At 40.1% G+C, this 23,111-nt stretch overlaps 1 protein-coding gene across 2 annotated transcripts in view; it reads left to right on the plus strand.

Moving 5' to 3' along the window:
* The window catches only part of LRP6 (LDL receptor related protein 6), a 120,846-nt gene that overhangs the window by 65,767 nt on the left and 31,968 nt on the right, over positions 1-23,111 (plus strand). For both annotated transcript variants that reach the window (XM_014880590.2, XM_014880600.2), the window contains exons 6-10: positions 3,547-3,943; positions 4,434-4,605; positions 19,818-20,034; positions 21,113-21,402; positions 22,512-22,738. In XM_014880590.2, the coding sequence (XP_014736076.2) occupies positions 3,547-3,943; positions 4,434-4,605; positions 19,818-20,034; positions 21,113-21,402; positions 22,512-22,738 (1,303 nt within the window). The remainder of the gene's footprint in view (positions 1-3,546; positions 3,944-4,433; positions 4,606-19,817; positions 20,035-21,112; positions 21,403-22,511; positions 22,739-23,111) is intronic.

A 23,111-nucleotide genomic window follows, 5' to 3' on the forward strand; every position in this document is an offset into this window, starting at 1 on the left:
ACTTCCCCCTTTCTCCCCCTTCCCTTGACTTCAACTAGCACACAGATTTAAATTATTTAGAATTTTAATAGTGAATTTTTGAGGCAAGTATTAGTTCCAGTACTAATGTAATGCACCATCCATGAGCTTGTAATCCCAGCTTTCAAAGTGCTTAATAAAAGTAGGCTAAAGCTCTCAAAACTGAGAGTCTGGAGTAAGGCTTATATGTCCATATTTAGACAAGTAAGGGACTTGGCTTTCAAAAAATTGCTAACTATCTTGAATATCCTGTGACTTGAGGCACTGCTAAAAAGAATCTTGAACTTAGTCCACAAGTTGAATGGTTTAGAAACGGGGAGAACTGCCTCAGGTCTGCATCTGGCTGCAGCCTCCATGTGCCCTTTGAAAGCATATAAACCAGCTGAGGTTTGAGGTGTTTTGTATGTTTGTGGCTTGTTCCAGTTCTCGTAATAAGTGCTGATAAATTTTTAAAAAGCCAAAAATAAAGTTATGCTTGCTTGCAGCCTGCATTGTGTTTCTCTTTTTTTGAAATATGATTCTGTACTGTTGATATTCTCTCTCTCATGCTCAGCATTAGAGGTTTGATTTTTCTTGGAGAGGCAAGGCAAGAGGTCTGGAGATCCTGCTGTCATCTTAGCTTTTGCTTCATAACTGTTCTTTGGAGTAGAAGTGAACAAAATTTATTGATTCTGTCACGTCCTTGCACCTTTGAGTACCTTGAGCATCTTCTGAGTGATCAGTGCCTTAGCCAGGTAAACTTTGCACAGCTGGTGTTTGCCACAGTTTGAGACCACCTGGGGTTCTTTTCCCTGGCTGTTATTAAGGCTATAATGGGATCAGTCTATAAATACGCCTAGCTCTTGCATTTGTTATTTTTGCTATTGTCAGGACAAGCCTGAAGGTATTCAGAGCGATCTTTCCCTCAACCTGCCCGGAGGTGTGGTGCTTCTCTGCTGCTGGCTTTCTTTTTCCCAGCGAAATGACTGCTGGTCTAACTAAGCAGCTGAGGTGTTGGTTTGCAAATGTTTGGGTAATAGCTCTGAAGTAAGCTTTAAACTTTTTATTGCCTGATTGGAAGACTGAGGGCTAATGTTTGATGGAGGGATTGGAATGCTCTCCAAGCCCCCAGATAAAGACCATGAAATTCTTAGCTCGGGGTTCCGGAGTACAACACAGGTTAGCTGAAAGCCGGTAATTTCCCAGTGCTGAATTAAAGCTTAAACACAGTGGGTTGTTTGATTAAGCAACAGTGTTGCAGGCTGAAAGCAGGATACTGAAGCTGTTGAAATGGGTCGTCTTTGGGAAGAATAGGAAGGTCGGTTGGTCAGTTTTAAGGGTGAATTCGAGCAAGGGCATGGTCATAACGAACTGAGTCTTTCTGGAGACTGGCGCTAGTTCTTTGAAATGGCTGTCAACTTCAGCCAGAACACAGAAATTATTTTTAAATTATGCCTTACACTTTTTCTGTATATGGTAGACAATATATATGTTTTGAGCTCTGAGGTTAGGGCATTTGCTCAACCTTAGGTTTACTTGATAATGCAAAAAAGGTTTAATTTTTTTGTTTGTTTGTTTTTGATATGTTTGTCATTATTATGTTTAAAAGGCAGGTTGGATAAATGACTGTAAAGTTGCTAAGAAAATGTAATAGGGGTTTCTTTCTTCCTTGAACTTAAATTGTAGGGATTAGTTATGTATTAAGACTTTCTATGAACATAATGCATCTGTCTGCTTGAATCTTAATGCTGAATTTTTTGTTGTGCTTAGTAATAACAGATACAGATGTACGTAGAGACTGCTGTGTCAAGATTAATTCCTTCCGTAATTATAAAGAACCCCCTTTCTAACAGGCCTTTTTTCCATTGGCTATATCACATGCTTTGCAGTGTTTTGAAGGATACATAGGCATGTAGTTACAGGTCTCCCCGCCCCCCCCCCCCCGATTAATTAGTGCATAAGAGTTACTCACTAGAAGAACAATTGAGCAGTGTGTGTACATATATTTCTGAACAAAGGGTGTTTTAGGACAGAGGATCCCAAAGCTGATCTTATTCCATTCTGGATTACCAATCAGAAACACTTGTAATAATATCCTCAACTTCAGTTGTTGAAAGGTGCTGTTTCCTGCAGCACTGTGAAAGTGTCTTAGAGGTTTTTTAACACATTATACTTGCTGTAAATGAGGCAATGGCTGCTCTGGCATCTCTCCAAGGTTTGGCATGCAGTGAAGTTTCATCTAGCACCGACATCAATGACTATCTTTTTTTAAAAACAAATTTGGCATCAGACACCAAAATTCTTTTTTCATCACCAATTTCCTTAGTTCAGTTGTAGCTCTTTCAGTCTTCTAGCTCTTATTTCTACCTCTTACACATCAAAATGGAGACACAGATGCAGTGTGGCTTGGCAATTGCTCATTTTCACTGCATGTTCATGCATTTGTTTTACTAAGCCTTCCCCACCCTCCCCCTCATCCCCCATCAGTCCCTGCCAAAGCCTGTCCTCTCACTCTTTGAGGAGAGCCATTGCACCACACTTTCCCTGCAATTATGCATGCATTTTTCACCTTAGCTCAGGCTTCCCCCAGGCCTGAGCTGCTCTTATCTCCCTAAGACTCCAAACTGATAAGCCAGTTTAATTGGAATGGGGTGTGGTGGTTGTTTATCCTTCATTACGTTGAAATCTGGTGGCAGAGAATAGAAAATTAAATGAAAATGAAGTAGATTAGACAATAAGTGCAACTGTCATTGATAGTACCATTAAACATGCTGTGTTGCCTATGTGAAAACATCTTCTGCAGTGCAAGCTGATCTTAGTTATTTATTGTGATTCTGCCTTTTGACCTAAAAGCCAGCAAGGCTTTTGTGTGCTTTAGCTCAAAATTACTTTATAAGACACTATTATTTATCTTCATGTTTTCAATAGGCTCGTTCTTAACAAATGTGGGAGAAAGTGACAGCCCTCCTTCTCTGAATGGTCATTGTAAGGTGGTTTGTTCCCAAATCTGACTCCTCCAATAAGAGTTGCTCAAAAGAGGTTTAGTTGTGGTGTTCTGTGTTACATTTTTTCCATTTATCAGGGGTTGTTGAAACATACAGCTTGTTTGTCGTGGTTTTCCTCTCACCAGCAGCAGTAGTCAGTAAATTACCTGCATAATTGGTTTCTCATCTAAGAGGTTGCAGGCCATCTGTTGATTTGCATAAAATCGCAGCATAGTTGCTGCATATCTATTTCAGTAATTTGGAGGGAACGATATGGATAGAGAATGTGTGCAACATGATGCATTCTGGGAAAGGAAAGGACCACTGAATTTTCTCTCGTAACACATCTGACTTGTTCTGCAGAGGAATAAGCGGAGACATTGTGAGCAGCTTCACATTTGAAGCCTTGGAGTGGGATTCTCTGCTCGTACCCAGCAGTTTGGTTAGGTCCTGTGCAATCAAGGTAGCTAGACCATGTTGTTGGGGAAGGACAGACTCAGGTTCTCTACTTCCAGGCTTCTTGCACAGTGTTTGCAAGGTGTTCGTGTTTATCCTGTCCCTGCAGGCGCCACTGCACTGCTGCTCCTGGCCCGCCGGACGGACCTGAGGCGCATTTCCTTGGACACCCCCGATTTCACGGACATTGTGCTGCCGCTGGAGGACATCCGGCACGCCATCGCCATCGACTTCGACCCCCTGGAGGGATACATCTACTGGACGGATGACGAAGTGCGGGCCATCCGCCGCTCCTTCCTCGACGGCTCGGGCAGCCAGTTCGTGGTCACCGCTCAGATCGCGCACCCCGATGGCATCGCCGTGGATTGGGTCGCCCGCAACCTGTACTGGACGGACACCGGCACGGACCGCATCGAAGTCACCAGGCTTAACGGGACCATGAGGAAAATCTTGATTTCAGAAGACCTGGAAGAACCCAGAGCTATTGTGCTGGATCCCATGGTTGGGTGAGGAGCTGTTTGTGAGCATTTTTAAAAATATTAGTCACGTGAAAAAGATACCTCTGTCTGCTTCTATGTAGATAATAGAATGCAGTGATAAACTTCTGAGCTTTCCAAATGAAAATACTGGGATTCTCTGAAAGCTAAGGCTTGGAGGCATAAGCACTGCTGCTCTGTTTTGGCCACCTGTGTAGTCACCTTATGTGTTTATGTTTTATTATTTTTAAAAATATTTTTGTGGACTGTGTGAATCAGCTTGTTTATTCTAGCTAATAGCACTGGTTATATTGTCTTGCTGAGCAGACCAGTACAGGAATTTTGTGTGTTTACATGCCAATTCTTTCTGAATGGTTTGGGTATCCTTACCTGGGTAAGGAAATATTTTTAGTTTAAAATGTAACTTTCTGTATGCTATATGGTTTTGGGGAAGTGTAGTCCAGAATAAGATGTAAGAATATTGGAAGTTTGGATTAATAAGGTTTTGATTCTTTTGCAGGTATATGTACTGGACTGACTGGGGAGAAATCCCAAAAATTGAGAGGGCAGCATTGGATGGCTCAGACAGAATTGTACTGGTGAACACCTCACTTGGCTGGCCAAATGGGTTGGCTCTGGATTATGCAGAAAGCAAAATATACTGGGGAGATGCCAAAACAGACAAAATAGAGGTTTGTGCCTGCATTTTTTATTCCATGAAGTTATAGAATGTAGTTTTACTTTTCTAAGTGTTCATATTCTGATACAGGTGGAAAGGGTGATGGGATGGTGGTTGAGTTGTGCTTTAAGAAACAACTTTGTTCTTCTCAGTCTTTGGGCAAGTTACTTGCTATTCTTTCTTCATTTTTTTTGGTGTAAAATATAAATTATATCCATGTAGTAGTGCTGTCTTTGTAAGAATGTGTGGTAAGGACTTGCTAAATAAGTCAATTGTTAGGTCATCAGTGGAAAAAGCTTTTTACTGGGATTAATATGTTGTTTAAAAAAATTATCTTTCACTCTTTGCACTGCTCAGTTTAGAGCCTAGTAAAACATATTTTAAAGAAATAAATCTTATTTCACATATAATTACTTGTACTTCCAGAAATCCTTTACACTTTGCACCTTCTTTGCATCTACCTTCTATTAGAGTTTCAGCAAGAGCATAGATTTTTCCTTTTTTCTGACATGTCCAGTTAAAACATTTAATTTAGAAAAGAAGCACTTTTTCTTCTCTTCCACATTGAAAGTCTTGCATTTATTTTGTTGTGTAGGAATTATGAAACAAATTTGACATTTACTATCTCTCAGTCTGAGAAAAGAGTATTGTTTAGCATTTAATCAGTTTGCTGTCAAAAGCTTTTGTTGGAAGTGGAAGGCTTGACTGCTACCTGGTGCACAGGTCTGCCTTTGCTATATCCTGGTAGATTTGCCTTCCTTTGATGTATTATGGCTTTCCTTGTTGATTCCTAACTGTTGCAAATAACTTTCAGCACTTATCATATTAGGCACTATCGTATCTTTTCTACACTTACAAAGTTGGTTTTACTTTTTTATAACTACAAATAAGTCAAGGTGAAGTCACAGTCATGTGCTGGAAGGTCACATAACTGTTTGTTCTCCTTTAGAGCCAAAGTAACTCCAGTCCTGCAAGGTGAGTTGCTTTGAAGCACTCCTTGAGAGAGCCTCAGGGAGCAGAGTTTTCTTTGTCCTGAAAACAAGATTTATAGTCTGTAATTCACCTAATATTACACCAGCTCTGAGAAAAGAGGAGAAAATAGTCTTAGTGATGTGTAGAGATTTATTTATAACAGATTGAGCACTTCAGCCCTGATACCGTCTCGGCCTTGGATGTATTTTATAAAAGGAAAGTTAGGCATTCTTCACCCTCATGTTTGCCAGAACACTGGGATTCCTTATTCATTAATAATAATTCTATTCAGTGCTGGATCAGTGTGTGGCAAAAATTTTCATCTAGATCAGTCATGAGATCACTGCTGCAGTTCTGTCAAATTGGCTAGAGCATATCATAGAATGTCTATGCCAACATTACAGTGTCTGTGGCAGGACAGAAGATATCTGATTTGGCACAAAAGTTTTTGGGACAATTTCCATTTCATTGTTCTTAAATCAGTGTAAGCCAGCAAAATGAGTTTGTTCCAGATTGTCATGTAACTTCTATGCAAAGCATCAGAAAAGATATATCACCCCAAGATTTCAGAGTTACTAGTTATTTTTTCCTATGAGTCTCCAAGTGTTAGAGTTATAATATTACTGCTGCTGCTTTTTCTAAAATGTTAACATTTGTTAACTCTTATCAACTTGCAGTAAATCTTGAAGCAGTCTGGCTAAAACCTTTAAAGCAACAGAGAAGTTGTTCTCCCACAGTTTTCCTTCGGTGCTTTTGGATTTTAGTTTTGTTTGAGAATGTGGGTTTGTGTTTTTTGATTCCTGAAGGTGTTCATTTAGGCATATGTGACATAGATCTATAAAATTTTGTGTAAGCTTACCAACACTTCCCACACAGACACCTTTTCTTGACGGAAGATGTTGATCCTTGTAAGTAATGTGAGGTGGTGGGTGCAGAACAAACAAAAGCAGATGTGTTAAGTTGTGGAAATGGTTATAGATGTTGAAAGCTTACATGTGTTACTAGGAAGACTGGGTAAGCTTGTGGAAGGGAATTCCACTGCAATTTAGTGGCAAGTAGAATTGCCTCTGAACTACAAATCACTGAACTGTAAATTGCTGTAGAAGGAAGGATTCTTCTTGAAAAGTTTCTGTACGCATTTCCTTTGTTACACAGTTCTGTGAGTGTGTTGATTATTCTCTGAGAAAGGATACCAGGATGGGTAGACCTTTGGATGGGACACATACAGCCTCTCTTCTCCTGTGTTGAGGCCATTCTGTCATGTTCTTCCTTAGATGCCATTGCTGCTTGCTGACTTCACTTCAGAGGGCCAGAGGTTGAAAATCAGTGACCCTGGTAGTGATTAGCACACACATGTTCACTGTGGCTTCTGCAGTTAGTAAAGCATGGAAGGGCTCTATAGGAGGAAGTGGGGGTGTCCATCCTAGAGAATGGTTCAGTCTAAAGTAGATGGAATTTTTTTTATCCACACCTGTCATGATTTAGGAATGCTGCTCCCCAATTTAGTGCTCCCATTGAGACTCTCCAAACCATGCACCTCTCACTTCTCCCAACAGGATGGAGAAGAGAATTGGAGGCATGAAAGGCATAGATCGTTGGTTGAGATAAGAATAATTTACTGAAAACCGTGATGAGATAAGAAAACTAATAGTAACAGCACAATAGTAACGAGACAAAGAAATTATTCACTCAGTATATCCTGGACAATAGACAAAATTGGATGGCTCCCTCTTCCCGTGCCACATTTCCTCAATTGGAAGGAGCCCTTTCTCCCTGGAAGAGAGTCCCTTTCCTCCAATCCCATCAGTGACTTGAGGTGGTACAGAATAACCACCAGGTCCTGGCCCTGCTCCCTCTTAGCTACTGCAAAAATTAATCCTGGCCAGAGCCAGGACATTTCCTACCCCTTATTTTATACCATATACATCATGCCCAGGTCCTACTCTTCCAACTATACACATGTATGCACACACACACACACAAAGTACAGCTCTCATTTTTGTAGTCAATGGCCATCCCCCCAAGATGTCTGTTGACTTTGTTCAGTCCATGACTCTGGCTTCTATCTGTCCCAAGTGTCTTCCAGGGCAGGAGAGCTGGTGTGATGTTGGCTGGTTGCAAGTTTCATCAGTAGGTCATGACTGGTGTACCTGGAGCAGTCCATCTTCATTGTCCATGGGAGTTATGGCATGCAGTGGCAGTGTCATTCAGCAGCCAATATTATACAGCTCAATATCACACATTATTCTCACTCAAAAAACAAATCCCCCTGAGGTACCCATTGTGTTTCCCCATTTCTTTGCATCACCCACCAAGTGCACCTCAGTACCTGAGCAAAAGCAGTCCCATGGATGGGTTTGCCTTTCCTTGAGGCAGAACTGATCCAAACTGTCTTCCCGAACACATTCCTCACAGGCACCACAAGGAGTTTATCCCCTTCTACAGAAGGGGTTTTTGACCGGGCAGGGCCAGCTCCACTGGTAGAGCCTCTGGTGTTAACTAACCAGCTGGCCTTTGCTAAATGTAGATCCCTATCTTAATCTATGATGGCTAAAATGCTACTAACATTTCAAGTTTGCTCACACTGCTTACTCTCCAATGGCAACCAGGAATCTTGAGGAGACTTGCTGCACTTTCTGTGCCCTTGCTATCCATTTTTTATATCTGTGTAATAGAAGATGCTTTGGCCTTCAGTAAATGTTTTAAACTTATATTTGAAAAAGGGACACTTGGCATAGGTGCAACAAAGAAAGGTATTTGTGTCAGAATCCAAAGATGAAACTTGGAATTGGACATGAAGGCATCAAAATAAATGCCTGGTCCCTGCTTTGCTTCGTGTGTTTGTGTATAGTTGAAAAGGGGGGGGGGTAAAAGCAGGAGAAATGCATTTGTTACTTGCCTCCATTGCCTTTAAGTAGTTTTTCATACATGATTTTACGTACTTTGTGCCTTTTTTTTTTTTTGCCTTTGTATGTGGGATTCCTCAGAACCGTTATTTAATTGCAGTGCTACCAAACCGAATGTCATTCTTGCAAGCCATGTTTCTGGTTTGTTTGTGCTACATATGAGCTTTTATTATTTATTTTTTACCCACTGATTCATGCTGTGCTGTTCTGGAGCCCCCAGACGATAATAAAGCATCAGCAGGGGTTAATGGAGACTGGTAGGGGGTACAGCAGGGAGCTTTTGTTCCCATTTTATCTGGCAGCCTGCAGCAGGCAGAAGCAGGCTGTGGCTCAACAGCTTCGTCATTTATCTCGGTCAGGTTTCACTGCTGATAAACTTCTATTGAAATGGATGGCTGCTATTGTGCTTACCAGTGGGGAAGATTTCTCATTGACTTGCTACAGGTTTAAAGCATTTTCCTGCCGTGCTATGAGGTTAAAAATGTATGATCTGCACTGTTGAATTGGTCTTGTGTTTTCCTGCTCTAGTGAGTATTTGTGTTCTTGGCACGTACGCTACCTGTTTTAAGGCAAAGGTTGGATTTTTAAATGGTCAGCAAAGCTGGTATTGATAAAGCAATTATAAATGGCTGCATGCATGTGTGGCTGTGTGTGTTAACAGGAAGTCATGATGATACGGCTGATTTCTCATAGTTTTTCAATCTCTGCTTCATTTTTCTTTATTCATCCTCTCCTATTCTCCATTCTCAGAGCCGGAGGTGGCACGCACTAACACCTACTAGTGGTGAGTGTAGAGAAAGAATGTGCCTCCTGCTCAGATCCAACCATTATCTACTGATTTCTGAGTGCAGCTCTAACTTGGAGTGTTTGTGCATTCCCAAATCTATTAGCCGTGCCTGGCATTACTGTCTCTAATCCTCATGATTAATATGGAAAGTATTACATCCTGCTGTTTTTCAGCTTAAGTACACACGAGTGTTCAGAACCCAGCCTTGCTGGACAACAGAGAGCAGATGCTGCTAAGACTTTTCAGAGCACAAAAATCTTGAACAGAGAGGACATTTTTGTCTTTGACCTAGGAGCTAATAGTCTGGCATCTAGAGAATGCTCTAATTCATATTCTAATCCTGAAATTGCAGGGCTGTATTTTCCTCCGATGACAACTCCCTCAATTTTACTGCCACCCTAATAAGGAAATTTTGTTTTCTAAGTATACACCATTTATTTTCTGACTGAGAATTTTTGTCTCATACATTAGTCTTTGTTCAGTGAAATGCTGATGACTTGCAAGTCTGGTTACTGATCCTACCCCATCCAGCCTACCTGAAGCACAGGTTTGGAAATTGAGAAGCAGAATCCATTATACTCCTAGCTCTTGAACACAGCTGGTTTTGTGTACTTGCATTAAATCTCTGCAGGTATGAAAAGTAAGGTAGTTGAAACAAATACCTGAAGTTGCTTTTCTGTTTACTTTTGCTTTGGATAGTTGTGGCACTTGGGAATTTCATTCAACAAAAAACAAGTATGTGCTGTAGAGGGTAGGGACAGATCTCTGTATTCCATCACAATTTCAGAAAATTAAAATTTACTTTGTCAGGGTATTTCCACTATTTCTTAACATCTGCTAAGCCTGTATTAAGAAAAAAATACAGATTTTTGAAATTAGTAGATTAAGGATTTTTTTTTAAACAGTATTAGTTTATACTTGGTATAATTTTCATTTGAGAGGTTTCTTTTGAACTTCTGAATGAATTTTGCGATGCTGACCAAGATAGTAAACTATATTAAAAAGCAAACAAATGACAGACAGCATATTAGTAAGGTCTCCTGGCTGTCGAAGAGTTGGATACAAGGATTTGAATGGCCCCTTATCACGGACTACAATGCTGAGTCAGGGCATCCTGGCATTGTGAGCTTGTTACTATTAAAAAAAAAAAAAATCCTTTTTTTGCTTTGGCTTTTGAACATGGGGCTACAGAATTGTCACTTAGAGATGTACCTTTTCACAGAATCATAGAGTTGTAAAGGTTGGAAGGGACCTCTAGAGATCATCTAGTCAACCCCCAGGTGTTTAAATGCAAAAATAAAAAAAAGAAGAAATATTTAAAACATCCATGCTAGTTTCAAATTGGGAACATTAAAAGTTACCTTTTTATTGCTTTTGATAAATTGAGACTATCTAAACAAAGTTCAGATGTGAAAAGTATGATTATTGAGAGCTTACATTACAAGCCACTTGTGCTGAGGATGTCTCCAAGAAGTCCTGAGGGTGTGCTATCCACAGGCTGTCATGCTTTGTGGGACAGAGAGAGGTTCCTAGCAAAGAGGCTACTGAGGAAAGCTTTTAGGGAGGTGGAGCCAGAACTCCTGTCCAAGAGTAACTTAACTCTCTGATCTGAGTACCAATCATGGTATTTTTCTAAGTGAAATTACTGTCCTAAAAATTATGTGGAGAAGACTTTGGCATTCGGTTTTCAAATGGTTCTTGTGTTATAGATCTGCAATTCATCCTGAAATCTGGAGTGGGTTTTGTCTCATGAGATGTAGAGACCTTCAAGTCCAATTTAAGTTCCCTTATGTTGCCTTTATAAAAATGTAGGAAATCAGCACGTCCACACTGTAAATGTTTAGAATAGATGAGATGAGTCCTACTCTAAAAGCACCCCTTTTTTTCTGTTACCTCTAAGGAGAGCCTGGAATGGCCGTGTCAGAGGAAAGTACCCACACTTGAGACCCATTTGAGCAGAAAGCTGTGCTGACTGCTCATGTTGGGAATTCAGAGATGTTTCTTACAACCTTTGCTAAAAGACGAGCAAAGTTTTGCTGCTGGTTTGCTGCTGATAGCTCTGAAAGCCTCATGGTCCCCATGGCCCAGCATGCAGCTAATTGGAATATAACTGTTGGATCTACATTTGTATATCTTACATACTTCCCAGATTTTTCACACTGGAGTTAGGAAATTGTATTTTGGTTTATGCAGGTGTCTCACCTAGAAAGCTACAAGCCTCTACTAGCAGCCAGTATCGGTTACCTAAGGGAAAACACTGAAATCCCTCACACCGACACAGCCAGAGCCATCAGCTCACCTGAGTCTGACATACTTAAAATATTTCATGGCGAGCTGGGGAGCAGTGTGATGACATACTGAGAGATACTGAGCTGTAGTCAGTGTTTCTGATTCAACTGAGTATTTTTTTGTCAGTCCACTATTATCCCTTACTCTCCAAAATTCAAATTCTGGCTTGTTTTTTTCCCCTTTTCACAAGCTGCTTAGTTGCATTACTGTACAAAACCTTGTAGTGATCTTGGCCCTGGGCTTCTTTGGAAGTATTCACCTGACCTCCAATTGCTCTCAATAATGATTTAGCTTTCTTCACACAGGCTTCTTACTTTGCGGTGAGATTTTGTAGTTTTAACATGAACATCTTTTCTGGTACCGTGCATGATCTTATAGTGTGGCAATGAGTCTGTGCAAAGAGGTGGAAAACCAAGCTCTTGGACATCCAAGACCCTTGATTAGGGACCCTAAGATTTAGTGAATAGGAGCAATTGAATCAACCTGAAACCGTACTGCCATCAGAGGTGAAAAGTGTCTCATAACTAGCTGGGTCTCTCACTGCACTATTCGCTGAGCCACTTGGACCTGGTAAAACAGTAGAAAACTTTCCACATTTTTTTTCCCTCTATAAAAGAAATCAATTATACTCGCTTATTAAAGAGTCTGGAAAACATCACGTTAGGCAGGGAACAAATGAAAAGTAAGTTTCTGGGGCAAGGCACTGAAAGAAAGAATCTTGGGAAAGAAGACCACAGAGACTTTTGCCGATAGGCAAGAGCATCAGGAGTTGTTATGACGAACGTAATCTTGCAAAACTGTTCCCCCAAACCCACTGTGAGGTTTCAGGTTGGTTTTGGCTAGTGTGGTTTACATTCTGTAAAGTGTTGTGTGTAGCTGCCCACAGGTCTTAGTTGCTAAATAGTAAGTTGCAAAATGCAGTCATTAGTTTCCTTTGTTGCCCCCACAGCCTATGCCCAGGTAACAGAACACTCCCTGACTGTGGCCACTCCACCCTATGGATTACATACCAAAATTAGTCTCCATAGTAAAGCGTTTTTAGTCACCTATTTTACCAGTGAATCTTTTCAGAGGAGCTTCTTTTTTTCCCTGTTAAAATCTCCTCAACTTATTTATCGTTTGGCCCATTTTTTTGTCTTAGCCTATTCTTTACAAATGCAGGGGTATTTTTGTGTTGCATGAGATTGCCTAGGAGATGTCATATGTGATTGTCACAATGGTTCAAAATTATTTTCCTTGCCTACTTGTCACTTTACCTGACTTGAGCCATTTTATTAAAAACGGTACCACTTGTTTCTAAAATTAAATTCCATTGTAGAGAAAACGTTTCTGCTGTTGGCATTGATCAGTGAGCTAAGAAAGTTGTCCTATTGTGAAAGAAATTAGCTTATGGCAGTGTGTGTAGCCTGATAGAAAGGGTATTTATGAAATTAATCTGTATACTGTTTGTACATGTTTATCTTCACAGCAGTCCTATTAGGAATATTATCCATGCTTAGAAAAAATATATTTTGAATTATTTGGAAAACTTGTTAGAGCTCTAAAAGAAACTGAGGGGGCTGATGAACTGTTAAATTAGAAATTGTTAATGGCTATTATAAAACAATTAACAGTAAGAAATCATGAACTTGGCTGGAGGCATTTGGCTTCTGAAGCAAATCCAAAGGGCTCCAGGGATCCCTTCTGCTGATTCCTCAGGATTTCATCACAATGAAGAGAGGACTCCCCATTTCATTCCTTAATGTTTTAGAATTGAGGGGAAATGCTGTTAACAGTAAGTAAATGACACTGACGGAATAATTTCTTCGAACTTGTTGAGCTGAACGTTTCAGTTGTTCGCTTAAAGAAAGTATAGTTGATCAAGACCTTCTTTAGAGAGAAGACTAATAAAAGGCAAGATATCTCTTTGTTTCTCTTTTAGATCAGCTGTTTTGTAGTAAATACATGTGTTAATTATATGATATTGCTGCAGCCATAACAGTAAAATCATTCCAGTCTGGTTTATGTTGCTTAGCGAAGTTGAAAATACATTGTTCTTTAACCCAGTCTGAAAAAATGCAAATATAATGATTAGAAGACATTCTAGCTATCTTTTAGAGTTATTTTTAAGAGAGATGCTGCCCAAGTTTTGTTTCTTTTCTTTAACCAAATAAATCTAATGAATATAGTGTTGGTTTTCACTTTCCTTGTAAAGTAAGATTTGTGTACATTTAGGTAGACAATGAACAGTCATATCCCTGATTAACATTGCCATTAACTGAGTTGTTATTTGTTGAATCAAACAGCACATGTAGGTATTTACCTCTGGATAATCAGGGCTGAAGTAACTAAGCCTTGAGTGTGAGTATTCCTAAATTATTTCAGGTATAATGCAAGCCTTGCTCAATATGGTGTGTTGGAATATCTGGGATATTTGTATTGAATGCAGTATTTCAGGGTATTCTACGGTAATACTTCCTTGCAGTCATCTTAAGCAGATCAGTGTTAAACTCATGAGAAATTCCCCTTGTTACCTCATTATTTTAAATTGTAGCTATTCCTGTGGTGCATTAGCATGACCCATGTTGAAATTGTAAAGGTAGTAATGCTTTCTGATGATTTCCTGCTGGTTTTAAACTATTGGGAGAAACCCAAGTTGTCAGTGGAATTAGTTAAGAATTAAGATCTGCTCGGGAAGAGTTTACCTTTTTTTTTGGTGACATTTCCATCATAGAAGCCTGTGCCATATGTCTGGGGTTTTGTGCATACTGTAAAGTAAACCATAACTATATATCCAGAGTATATCTCAACATGTTCCAAGGAAACAGCAAGCTAGTGTGTTCTGCACTTGTGGGACACGTGATATGCAAAGCATTGCCATGGGGTCAGAAGGCTTTCTAATTCCTTAACCTTCCAGAAGAAAGACGAATGCTACAATTGCATCCTTCCTATGATTCAGTGGGGGAAGATGCATTCCTGCTGTGGTATCTGATAAAAATTTTGTAGAGCTGGAGCAATGATGGCAGTAGTACTTGAGCAGAGCAATTGAGGTCTTGCATATTAAGTGAGGTCTTCTGCCCTTTCTGAGTATCAGTAAGCTGGTGCTAGTAAAGATGTTGAAGTTTAGGCATCAGTTATGGCTAAGGTGTCTGTCATTTGTCCAAAAATAGGCTGTTGATTTTAAAAATCAGGGCTTGGGTTCAAGTATCTGAAACTAGAGAAGCTTATGGATTTTACTGGAAGAGTTGTTTGTTTTAGGGAGAGTTGGATTTTTGTTTCAGTGATGTGTGTCTGTGAAATAAATAATGTTCTGGCAACATATTGTAGTGTAGCTGGGGACTTACAGTCCATCACAGAGGCCTGTTCCGTGCTCATAAGTAATATATTTTTTGTATGTAGTGTTACCAGGTGTTGTTTATAAATTTTCATTGATTGTTGACTTCCTCTACTCCTGTCAGCCAGAGAAAGAGCTTAGCATGCATGCTAACCTGCTCCCTGATGATTTACAGCCATATCCAAAAGAGGACCTGAGAAGCTACAGGCCCATTAGACTTATTCCAGTCCCTGGAAAGAGTTCTCCCAGAAACCTGCAAGCCAAAGGAAGCAGGCGATTGGGACCAGCCAATGCAGGTTTGCTGAGGGAAAATGATACTAACATGCTGCTGTACAGTGAAGGCAAACAGGATCCTGGGCTGCATCCATGGGGACATTGACCATCCCACTCAGGGCTTGTCAGGCCATACCCAGCTGTGTCTAGCTCTGGTCCCCAGAATTCAACAGAGATGCAGGGAGAGTGGAGAGCACCTGAAGGAATGATGAGAACTCACCCTGTGAAGAAAGACAGAAGGGGGTTGATCTTTTCTCCTTGGAGAAGAGAAAGCTCACATTTTTCCAGTATTCAGGTGATGCCTAGAAAGACTGATCTGGAACAGAGACTAGACTGCTAAAAAGAATAAAATAGGTATTTATTTAAAGGCCTTAAAAACATACACCTTGGGCAGTACAAGAGCCTGGCCGGGGCTACACCCAGGATGGATCAAAGATGGATCCTGGTCATGAGTTTTCACATTTCTATAAATTATGGTTCATCTACATATTGGGGTTAATTGTCCAACCACAGCCCCAGGTTATGAAGTCTCAGCCCTCTGGCTTGCCCCCTTTCCCTCACCATTGTTTCTGCTTTTTGGGTAACAGGTGTCCTTCATTCTCTAGTTGGGAAGGGATTGTTGTGTATAACTACCCTGGGAAGAGAACTTACTACACTTGATATGAAGTTTCAGAGTTGCATACCAGGCACCGGAGAATCTGAAAAATATAAAAGCTAAAACCCCAGGGAGGAGGGAGGCTCTTCTGGCCTGTGGATGGTGCCACATGGAGAGGACAGGGACAAGTGGTACAAGGTGCATTGAGAGAGGTTTCATTTTAATATAAGAAAGAAATACTTTACTGAGGCCTGTAATGGAGTCCCCTTACTAGAAGTTTTCAAAATGTAACTGGACAGGATACTGGATAATCTCATCTAGGCTTCTTTCCCACTAAAAAATGGACCTGATGATCTTTCAGGGATTCTTCCAGCCTGGGCTGGTCTGTGATTCTGTGGTTCTGTACTGAAAACTCAACAGTGCTTATGAGTTAAGATGAAGGCTAATGGTCTGCACTCTATCACCTTCATCTCAGTGTTGACACCTTGTAGGGCTGGGCTCTGAGTTTGGTATTGATCTCAGTATAGCCCGATAGGGACAGATGCTTTCTGTGATGAGCATCTCCTCAGCGCTGTGCCTGTAAACCAGTGCACATCTGCTCAGTCTCTGCTGCCCTGGCCTTGGTGCACTGGAACTGAGGGCACTGCTGGTCTGCACAGTTCTGCCAGGGTCCCAGCACAAGCTCTATGCAAAGATGAACATGATTTTCATAAATGAGATAGATTTCATGATGAAACTCTAGACTTAAAGCAGTCAAGTGGCAAGTTTAAACTACCATACATTCAAATCCCAGATTATCAAAAAGGTACATTCACTGCATTAGCCTATTTATCACCGTGATTACTGGTACTTAGAAGTGAATTGAATGCAAGGTGTCTAAAAACAAGAAAGACCCTTAGAATGTCACTTTGCATTCCAGTCTGTTACTTTAAATTAGAAGTAGTGCCTCAAAGTTGTTATTTCATTGTTCCTGCTGATCACTAAGTATAGCATTTTAAAATGTGACTACATTTTCAGCAGTAATTCACTTACTTTGAATAAGCTGTATGTTCATGAGGCTATAGGTTTGCATTCATTATTGTTTTAGGATAAACAAAGCCCTTATTCTCCAAACAGGATATCTGGTATTTCTTCTGAGGCCATTTAATTTTTTCACTTTTAAATCTTTTTTTTCATGGAACTACTCACTCTTTCAGTAAAGGCGGTGTTTGTGGTTACACCACATCACCACATCTGTTTCCTGTTGTAGCCTATATTCTCAGTGTGATTTGCAGTATTCAGAACAGCCTCAGAATGTGAAACTCACACCACATTGTGGTTAAAAACAGCATAAACCTCTGGAGACACTGCCTCCTAGCATCTTAAGGTGGGTTTCTTGTGTGTGGGATTCTGTGGGGATGGGCTTCGCTGTGAAGAGCTGAGCCATGTGGAACTGGGGAAAGGGAAAGAATCCAGAAAAGAATCCAGAAAAGAGTATGGCCTGGGACTTGGTTGTTGTTTGAGTTTGAATATATGAAAAGATGATGCTGAAATCCCTTGAAACTGGTTGATAAATTACTCTTCCTTTTTACTTTTTGCTTCTTGTACATATCACCCCTACATCCCTTGCCACTTCCCTTCTGCCTTGCACCAGGCTGTTTGATTCTGTAGCCAGTGGATGTAATTCTATTGAAATCACCTAACATGCAGCCAAAGTCAGTGCAGACAACATCATGCATTAGAAATATATATGTATGTATATATGTATGTATATATATATAAAAAAGAATATATATATATGGTGGTAGCTGGCTACTAGTGGGCAGATGTTTATATTAGGCAACATAGTACAGATATGCTCAGGTAAAATTGCAGTGGGAGCAGAGTGGCAGGTATATGTAAATACTTTCAAAAAGGTGCGTGTTTTGTATAGGAGATGTAAAGCTGTCTTTCAAAATAGCCTTTATGTGTCAAACCAAAAATTAATTAAAAGCAGATACTTAATCCTTAAGTCCTCCCTTCTCTTTTCCTGACTTTTTTCAGTATAGGGGGAAGCTTGTTTGAAGAGCTCTTAAAGTTTGCCAAAGAAAGTTCATCTCACACCACACACCTTCCAACTAATTTTCTTTGCCAGTAGTGAAGCACTCCCTTAAACAGAGAATTTTCTTTCTTTTATAAATAAAAGGCAAAAAATGTGTTTTCTAAAAATGTTACTTTGTGATGGTGATGTTTTATTACTTATTACTGTGTGGTTTAATTGGTTCACTTTTCAACATCCTTCCATTCTGTGTATCTTGGTCTGCTCAGCAAGCACTAATTGCCATGTATTAATTAGTTGCTAACAAATGGCTTATCTCTGTAGCTTAAGGGGGAGGGAGAAACAAGTCACCACAGACAAGTCATCTATTTTTTAGATACACGTGTGTTAGTGCATTTGTAGAAGCATGCTGTACTGGAGGGTTTTGGTAAGCTAATTCCATAAAGTAATTATGACCTTTCTTCAGAAGTAAATACGGAGCTTATTCCTACAATCCAGCAAATATGCAGAGCCCCTTTGATTTTTCTGTAGGAAATGTGTACAGGATTCAGTTCCCATTTTAATATACTGAGAGTAAGAGCCAAAACGTTGGGAAGTCTGACAAGGTACAGTCTTAAGGAGAAAATGAATTATTGTGAAGGTTATAGCATTTCTTCCACTTTTTTAAGGGAGTATATAAATATTTTATTAATGTGCACATTATACTGTGTCCTGGGAAGGGCGTGTGTTTCAGTTCCATTTCTCTGTTCCTTTCCTCTCTTCTCATATGTGCCTGGGTAGGAGTTGCTCCAAACTAGCCTTTACATTTCTCATGATCTGGGAAGATATTCTGGCCACCAGCTATCATCAGTCTAGTCTGAGGTACTAAACCAGTTGATCCTGAAGGTTGTCATTGCATAAGTCTTTGGGTTTGAGCCACGGGAAGGACAGGAAGCCATATAGATTTGTCTGTGGCTATCTTAATTCTGTGAGAGAGATTTGAAAACGTGGTTTAATAAATCAGTCCTTTTTCAGTCATACTTAGAACGTGCTTGGGTGGTGGGAAGGATGCTTTAATCTTTCAAGGATTAGTATGCTACCTTGGATTTTGTGAATCACATTGTTTCAGAAAGTTTTTGTATTAAGGTTGGTTGGAGATTTTTTCCTGTTTTTGAAAGGGTGGTATACATATTGTAAACTTAAGCTATAACCTTGAAACAAATAGAAATATTTCAGAAGGATTTTTTTTTTAAAATTCCAGCACTGAACCATTTTTAGGCTTCTCTTAAAAGACAGGACTCTTTACTCCTGTCAGTATGGTACATTTTATAATAATACTTGGCATTCATAAGGCACTTGATCACTTGAACATTCATACATATGTTTAATTAATCCTTTCAGTGCCTTACTGAGGAAGTTAGGTATTACTCCTTTTTAGCAGTAGAGAAGAATGACACAGTAAATCCAAGTGTCTTGATCAAAGGCATGCAATTATTTACAGACTAGTGCTGTTCCTTGTAGTAAAAAAAAATTACTGTACTTAATTTTGAGGAATGTAAAACTGGGGAATATAAATATACTCTGTAGATCTTCACTGTTTGCCTCCTTGTATTTGTGTGGGGTCTCCTCTTAATGCTCTCTGCAATATGGGCAGAGCTCACTTGGGAGGGACTGTGGACTAGAAGATACTGAGCCAGAACTCCGTGGCCATTATAAATTTGTCTTCATTTGTGTAAAACACAGTGACTCCTCTTTAAAACTAAACCAAAACTCATGTCAGAAATGAGAGTCATAAGAGGAATAACTATAATTATATAATAATAGCTACTAAAGCAAAGGTAAGGAGTATTGTGTCATAATTTCACATTACAATCTGGTTATGAGACTAACCTTCTAAATAAGGCTTTTAGAGTAAGTACATGTTAATAAACAGTCTCTTCTTTTTTATTAGAGCGCTGTATAACATTGATAACTTTATAATGGATAGGAGATAATTTTTAATTTGAAGTCTAAGCATGGAGCAGCTAGTTTGTTAATCTGCTAAATAGTGGTATGCTTATTCTATATACCTAAAAAGTTTGTGTATATTCGTAGGTCATGAATGCTGATGGAACTGGTAGGAGAGTCCTGGTGGAAGACAAGCTGCCTCATATATTTGGATTCACTCTGTTGGGAGACTACATTTACTGGACAGACTGGCAGAGGCGCAGTATTGAGCGGGTGCACAAGTGCACAGCAGAGAGAGAGATCATCATTGACCAGCTGCCAGATCTGATGGGCCTGAAAGCCACCAACGTCCACCAGATCATTGGTGAGTGCTCTGCTTAATCAGGCAAGGGAGAATGAGATAGAAACTGTCAGCAGTACTGTATTGCAGAGTTTTAGAAATTGGCAGAATCCAGTCCTGTGGCATGATAACTGCAGGCTGCAGCTTGACCGGGTGGGTTAGGTCTTCTGTGAGGAGCTTCAGTTCTGTAGCTTGGAAGAGAATATCAAGCTGAACGTGTGCTCCCAGTATGCAAAAGCTAAGAATGAGCCGGTTTTAGTCCATTCAGTAGTTTTTACCTTAATTGTAGAAAATTATCTTTAAAAATATCTAGAAGTACTTCCTTTCCTGCATTGTTTATGGTGTAAAAAAGCAGCATCTAGCTTTAAATTGCTTATCCTTGGCTGTCCAAGCACTGGTAGCAGTGTAATTGTAGCATCACAGAACTCATCACAGTATCTGAGTATCCTGCTATGTGGATAAGGCTTGCAGCTTCTTGCTGTGGTGTCTGGATTGTACTGCAGGAAATTAGACAAAGGTAGTTGAGATGTATCTTTGTGTGGCTGATGCTCAAAGGTACATGTGTTTTGAATGCAGCCCTCTTTCCAACTGTTTGGCCAATTGAACTCCTTAGTGCCAGGCTTAGTTCAATTTCCAGCATGTGCAGGTACATAAGTGAGCATTGCAAAGAGCTGCTTCACTTGCATCCATTGAATGGATGTGAAAATATCTCTGCAAGTTTTTACCTGCAGGAATGCAAGGGGGTATGTAGCTGGACCAGTGTACTGTAAAAGGCAGCAGAATATACACTTACCATGCATTCAGTGCTTGTGCTGTGAATTGGGATCATCAGCAGCCGTTGAAGCTCAGATCCCTTTCCCTAATGCTGAGTTTGTTTCTGGGCACAAGGAAAGCAATCACTGGCCTTCCAGCCAAGGAGAGTAAGGTCTGTCTAAAGGATTACAGGAAATTAATGAAAAATAATTTGTTCAGAGAATACAAGGAGAAAAACTGCATGTTTGCTTGTAGGACTCATAGTGTGGCTGATGCAAGTGAGGACTAGCTTTACCTTTCACGTGCAGTCAGTTTGCAATGGTTGCTTTTCCTCTCGCTGCCTGCTTAGGTACAAACCCCTGTGCAGAAGACAACGGCGGCTGCAGCCACCTGTGTCTGTACCGACCACAAGGCCTTCGCTGCGCCTGCCCCATCGGCCTCGAACTCATCAGTGACATGAGGACCTGCATCGTCCCAGAGGCTTTCCTGCTTTTTTCCAGGAGAGCAGACATCAGGCGCATCTCTCTAGAAACCAACAATAACAACGTTGCTATTCCACTCACTGGAGTCAAAGAAGCTTCTGCTCTGGATTTTGATGTGACAGACAATCGCATTTACTGGACTGACATTTCACTAAAGGTACAGATCAAATCCGTGTTGGCTATTAAGCTGCTACAAACTTGAGATATTTAAGAGTAGGTTGATTAATGGGGTTTGCAAAATTCAAGGCAGTAAAAGAGTTTAGTTTATAATTACATTTTCTGCAACTGACATGATACCTGTACCAACAGTAAGTTTCGGACTTTTGCAACTGAAGAATCATAGTAGTTAAAAACACGGAGTTGAAATGAGTCTGCAAGAGGTGACTTGGCTGAACTCCCTAAGCATGGTGTTCTTTTGAGCTGTGTAAGTGATATAGGTGAAGACTGAGATATAAACTTTCCTGCTGTGTGCTGTCACAAACTGGTGTAATTAGCAATTTGTGTTCAAAGTAGGAAGTAAACCAAAATCAGGGATTTGTTAACTTCTGGTTGGTTGTGAGTATGAGGAGTGAGGAGTATTGAGGACATAGGAAGGTAGCCAATGTTTGCCAAAGTAATTCTGTAAAATTCTAACATTAGTCCTTTACTTTCGGACTTATTGGGGAATGTGTAAACTCTAATATATTATTAAAATGGAATTCTGGCTGTATCTGCTATCACAGGCTGATCCTGATGGCAGAGGTTTAAAAAGTCATTTGAATAAAAGTCCAAGAAGAGATCGTGCTTAGTGAAATTAAATTTAGACATCAGTACTGAAGCTACTGAGCTCATCAGTCGTTTGGTTGTTTTCTTCTATTTGCTGTTCTGTCCTGTACTTTTTCTTTAGGCTGCTTTAAACAGTGTTCCATGCTATAACATTGATGCTTTTGTATAGTCTTGGGAGAGCCAAAATATTTCCCCCTCGAAGCTGGCACTGAGTTATTAAGGTCACTTTGTCATGTAGATGATTAATTCAACCAGACTAGTTATCCCATTTATTTCCCCAGCTATTGTAATTGACACAGAATACATTCACAGAGCGCAGTAAATCATTACTTCTGAATAGCAGCATTGTTTGCTTTGCAAATAAGTAGCATATTGTAAGATCCTCTTTCCTATGAGATGTCTAAAATCTGAAAGTGTTTAAAATTCAACAAAGAAAACAAGCAGCCCAGTGACAGACTGGTAAGATTTCTAATTTGCCTGTGTATCTTTGTATCCCTGCAGACCATCAGCAGAGCATTTATGAATGGCAGCGCGCTGGAACACGTCGTGGAGTTTGGTTTGGATTATCCCGAGGGCATGGCTGTGGACTGGCTGGGGAAGAACCTGTACTGGGCTGACACCGGCACAAACCGCATCGAGGTGTCCAAGCTGGACGGGCAGCACCGCCAGGTGCTCGTGTGGAAAGATCTCGACAGTCCCCGGGCGCTGGCTCTGGACCCTGCTGAGGGGTAACTTGCTGATTTAATTCTGTGTTTATGAACAGTGAAAAACAACATTGTAATGCTTCCTCTAGGGCATGGTAGTTAAGCGCTGCCTGTAAACCCTGGGAGAACTGAGCTGGGGAATGCAACCTGGTAATTTAGAGAAATGCACTCTTAATGTCCTGAATAATCATTAAAAAGACTAAAAAAAATTTAAAAATCAGAGCAGCTCATTAGAAAGGGATTTATATTTAGTTTTTTAATTAACCACAGAATCAAAGTAGTTTTAGGTTTATGGAATTCATTAAGCAGAAAAGGGCTATAGTGTTGAAAGGAATATATTTCGCATTTTAAAAATTAGGATTCTTTTTATCACAAGTTAGGGTCCAATAAAGGTATT

This window comes from Sturnus vulgaris, chromosome 5 (genome assembly GCF_052056855.1).
Source record: "Sturnus vulgaris isolate bStuVul1 chromosome 5, bStuVul1.hap1, whole genome shotgun sequence".
In the NCBI taxonomy this organism is placed as follows: domain Eukaryota; kingdom Metazoa; phylum Chordata; class Aves; order Passeriformes; family Sturnidae; genus Sturnus; species Sturnus vulgaris.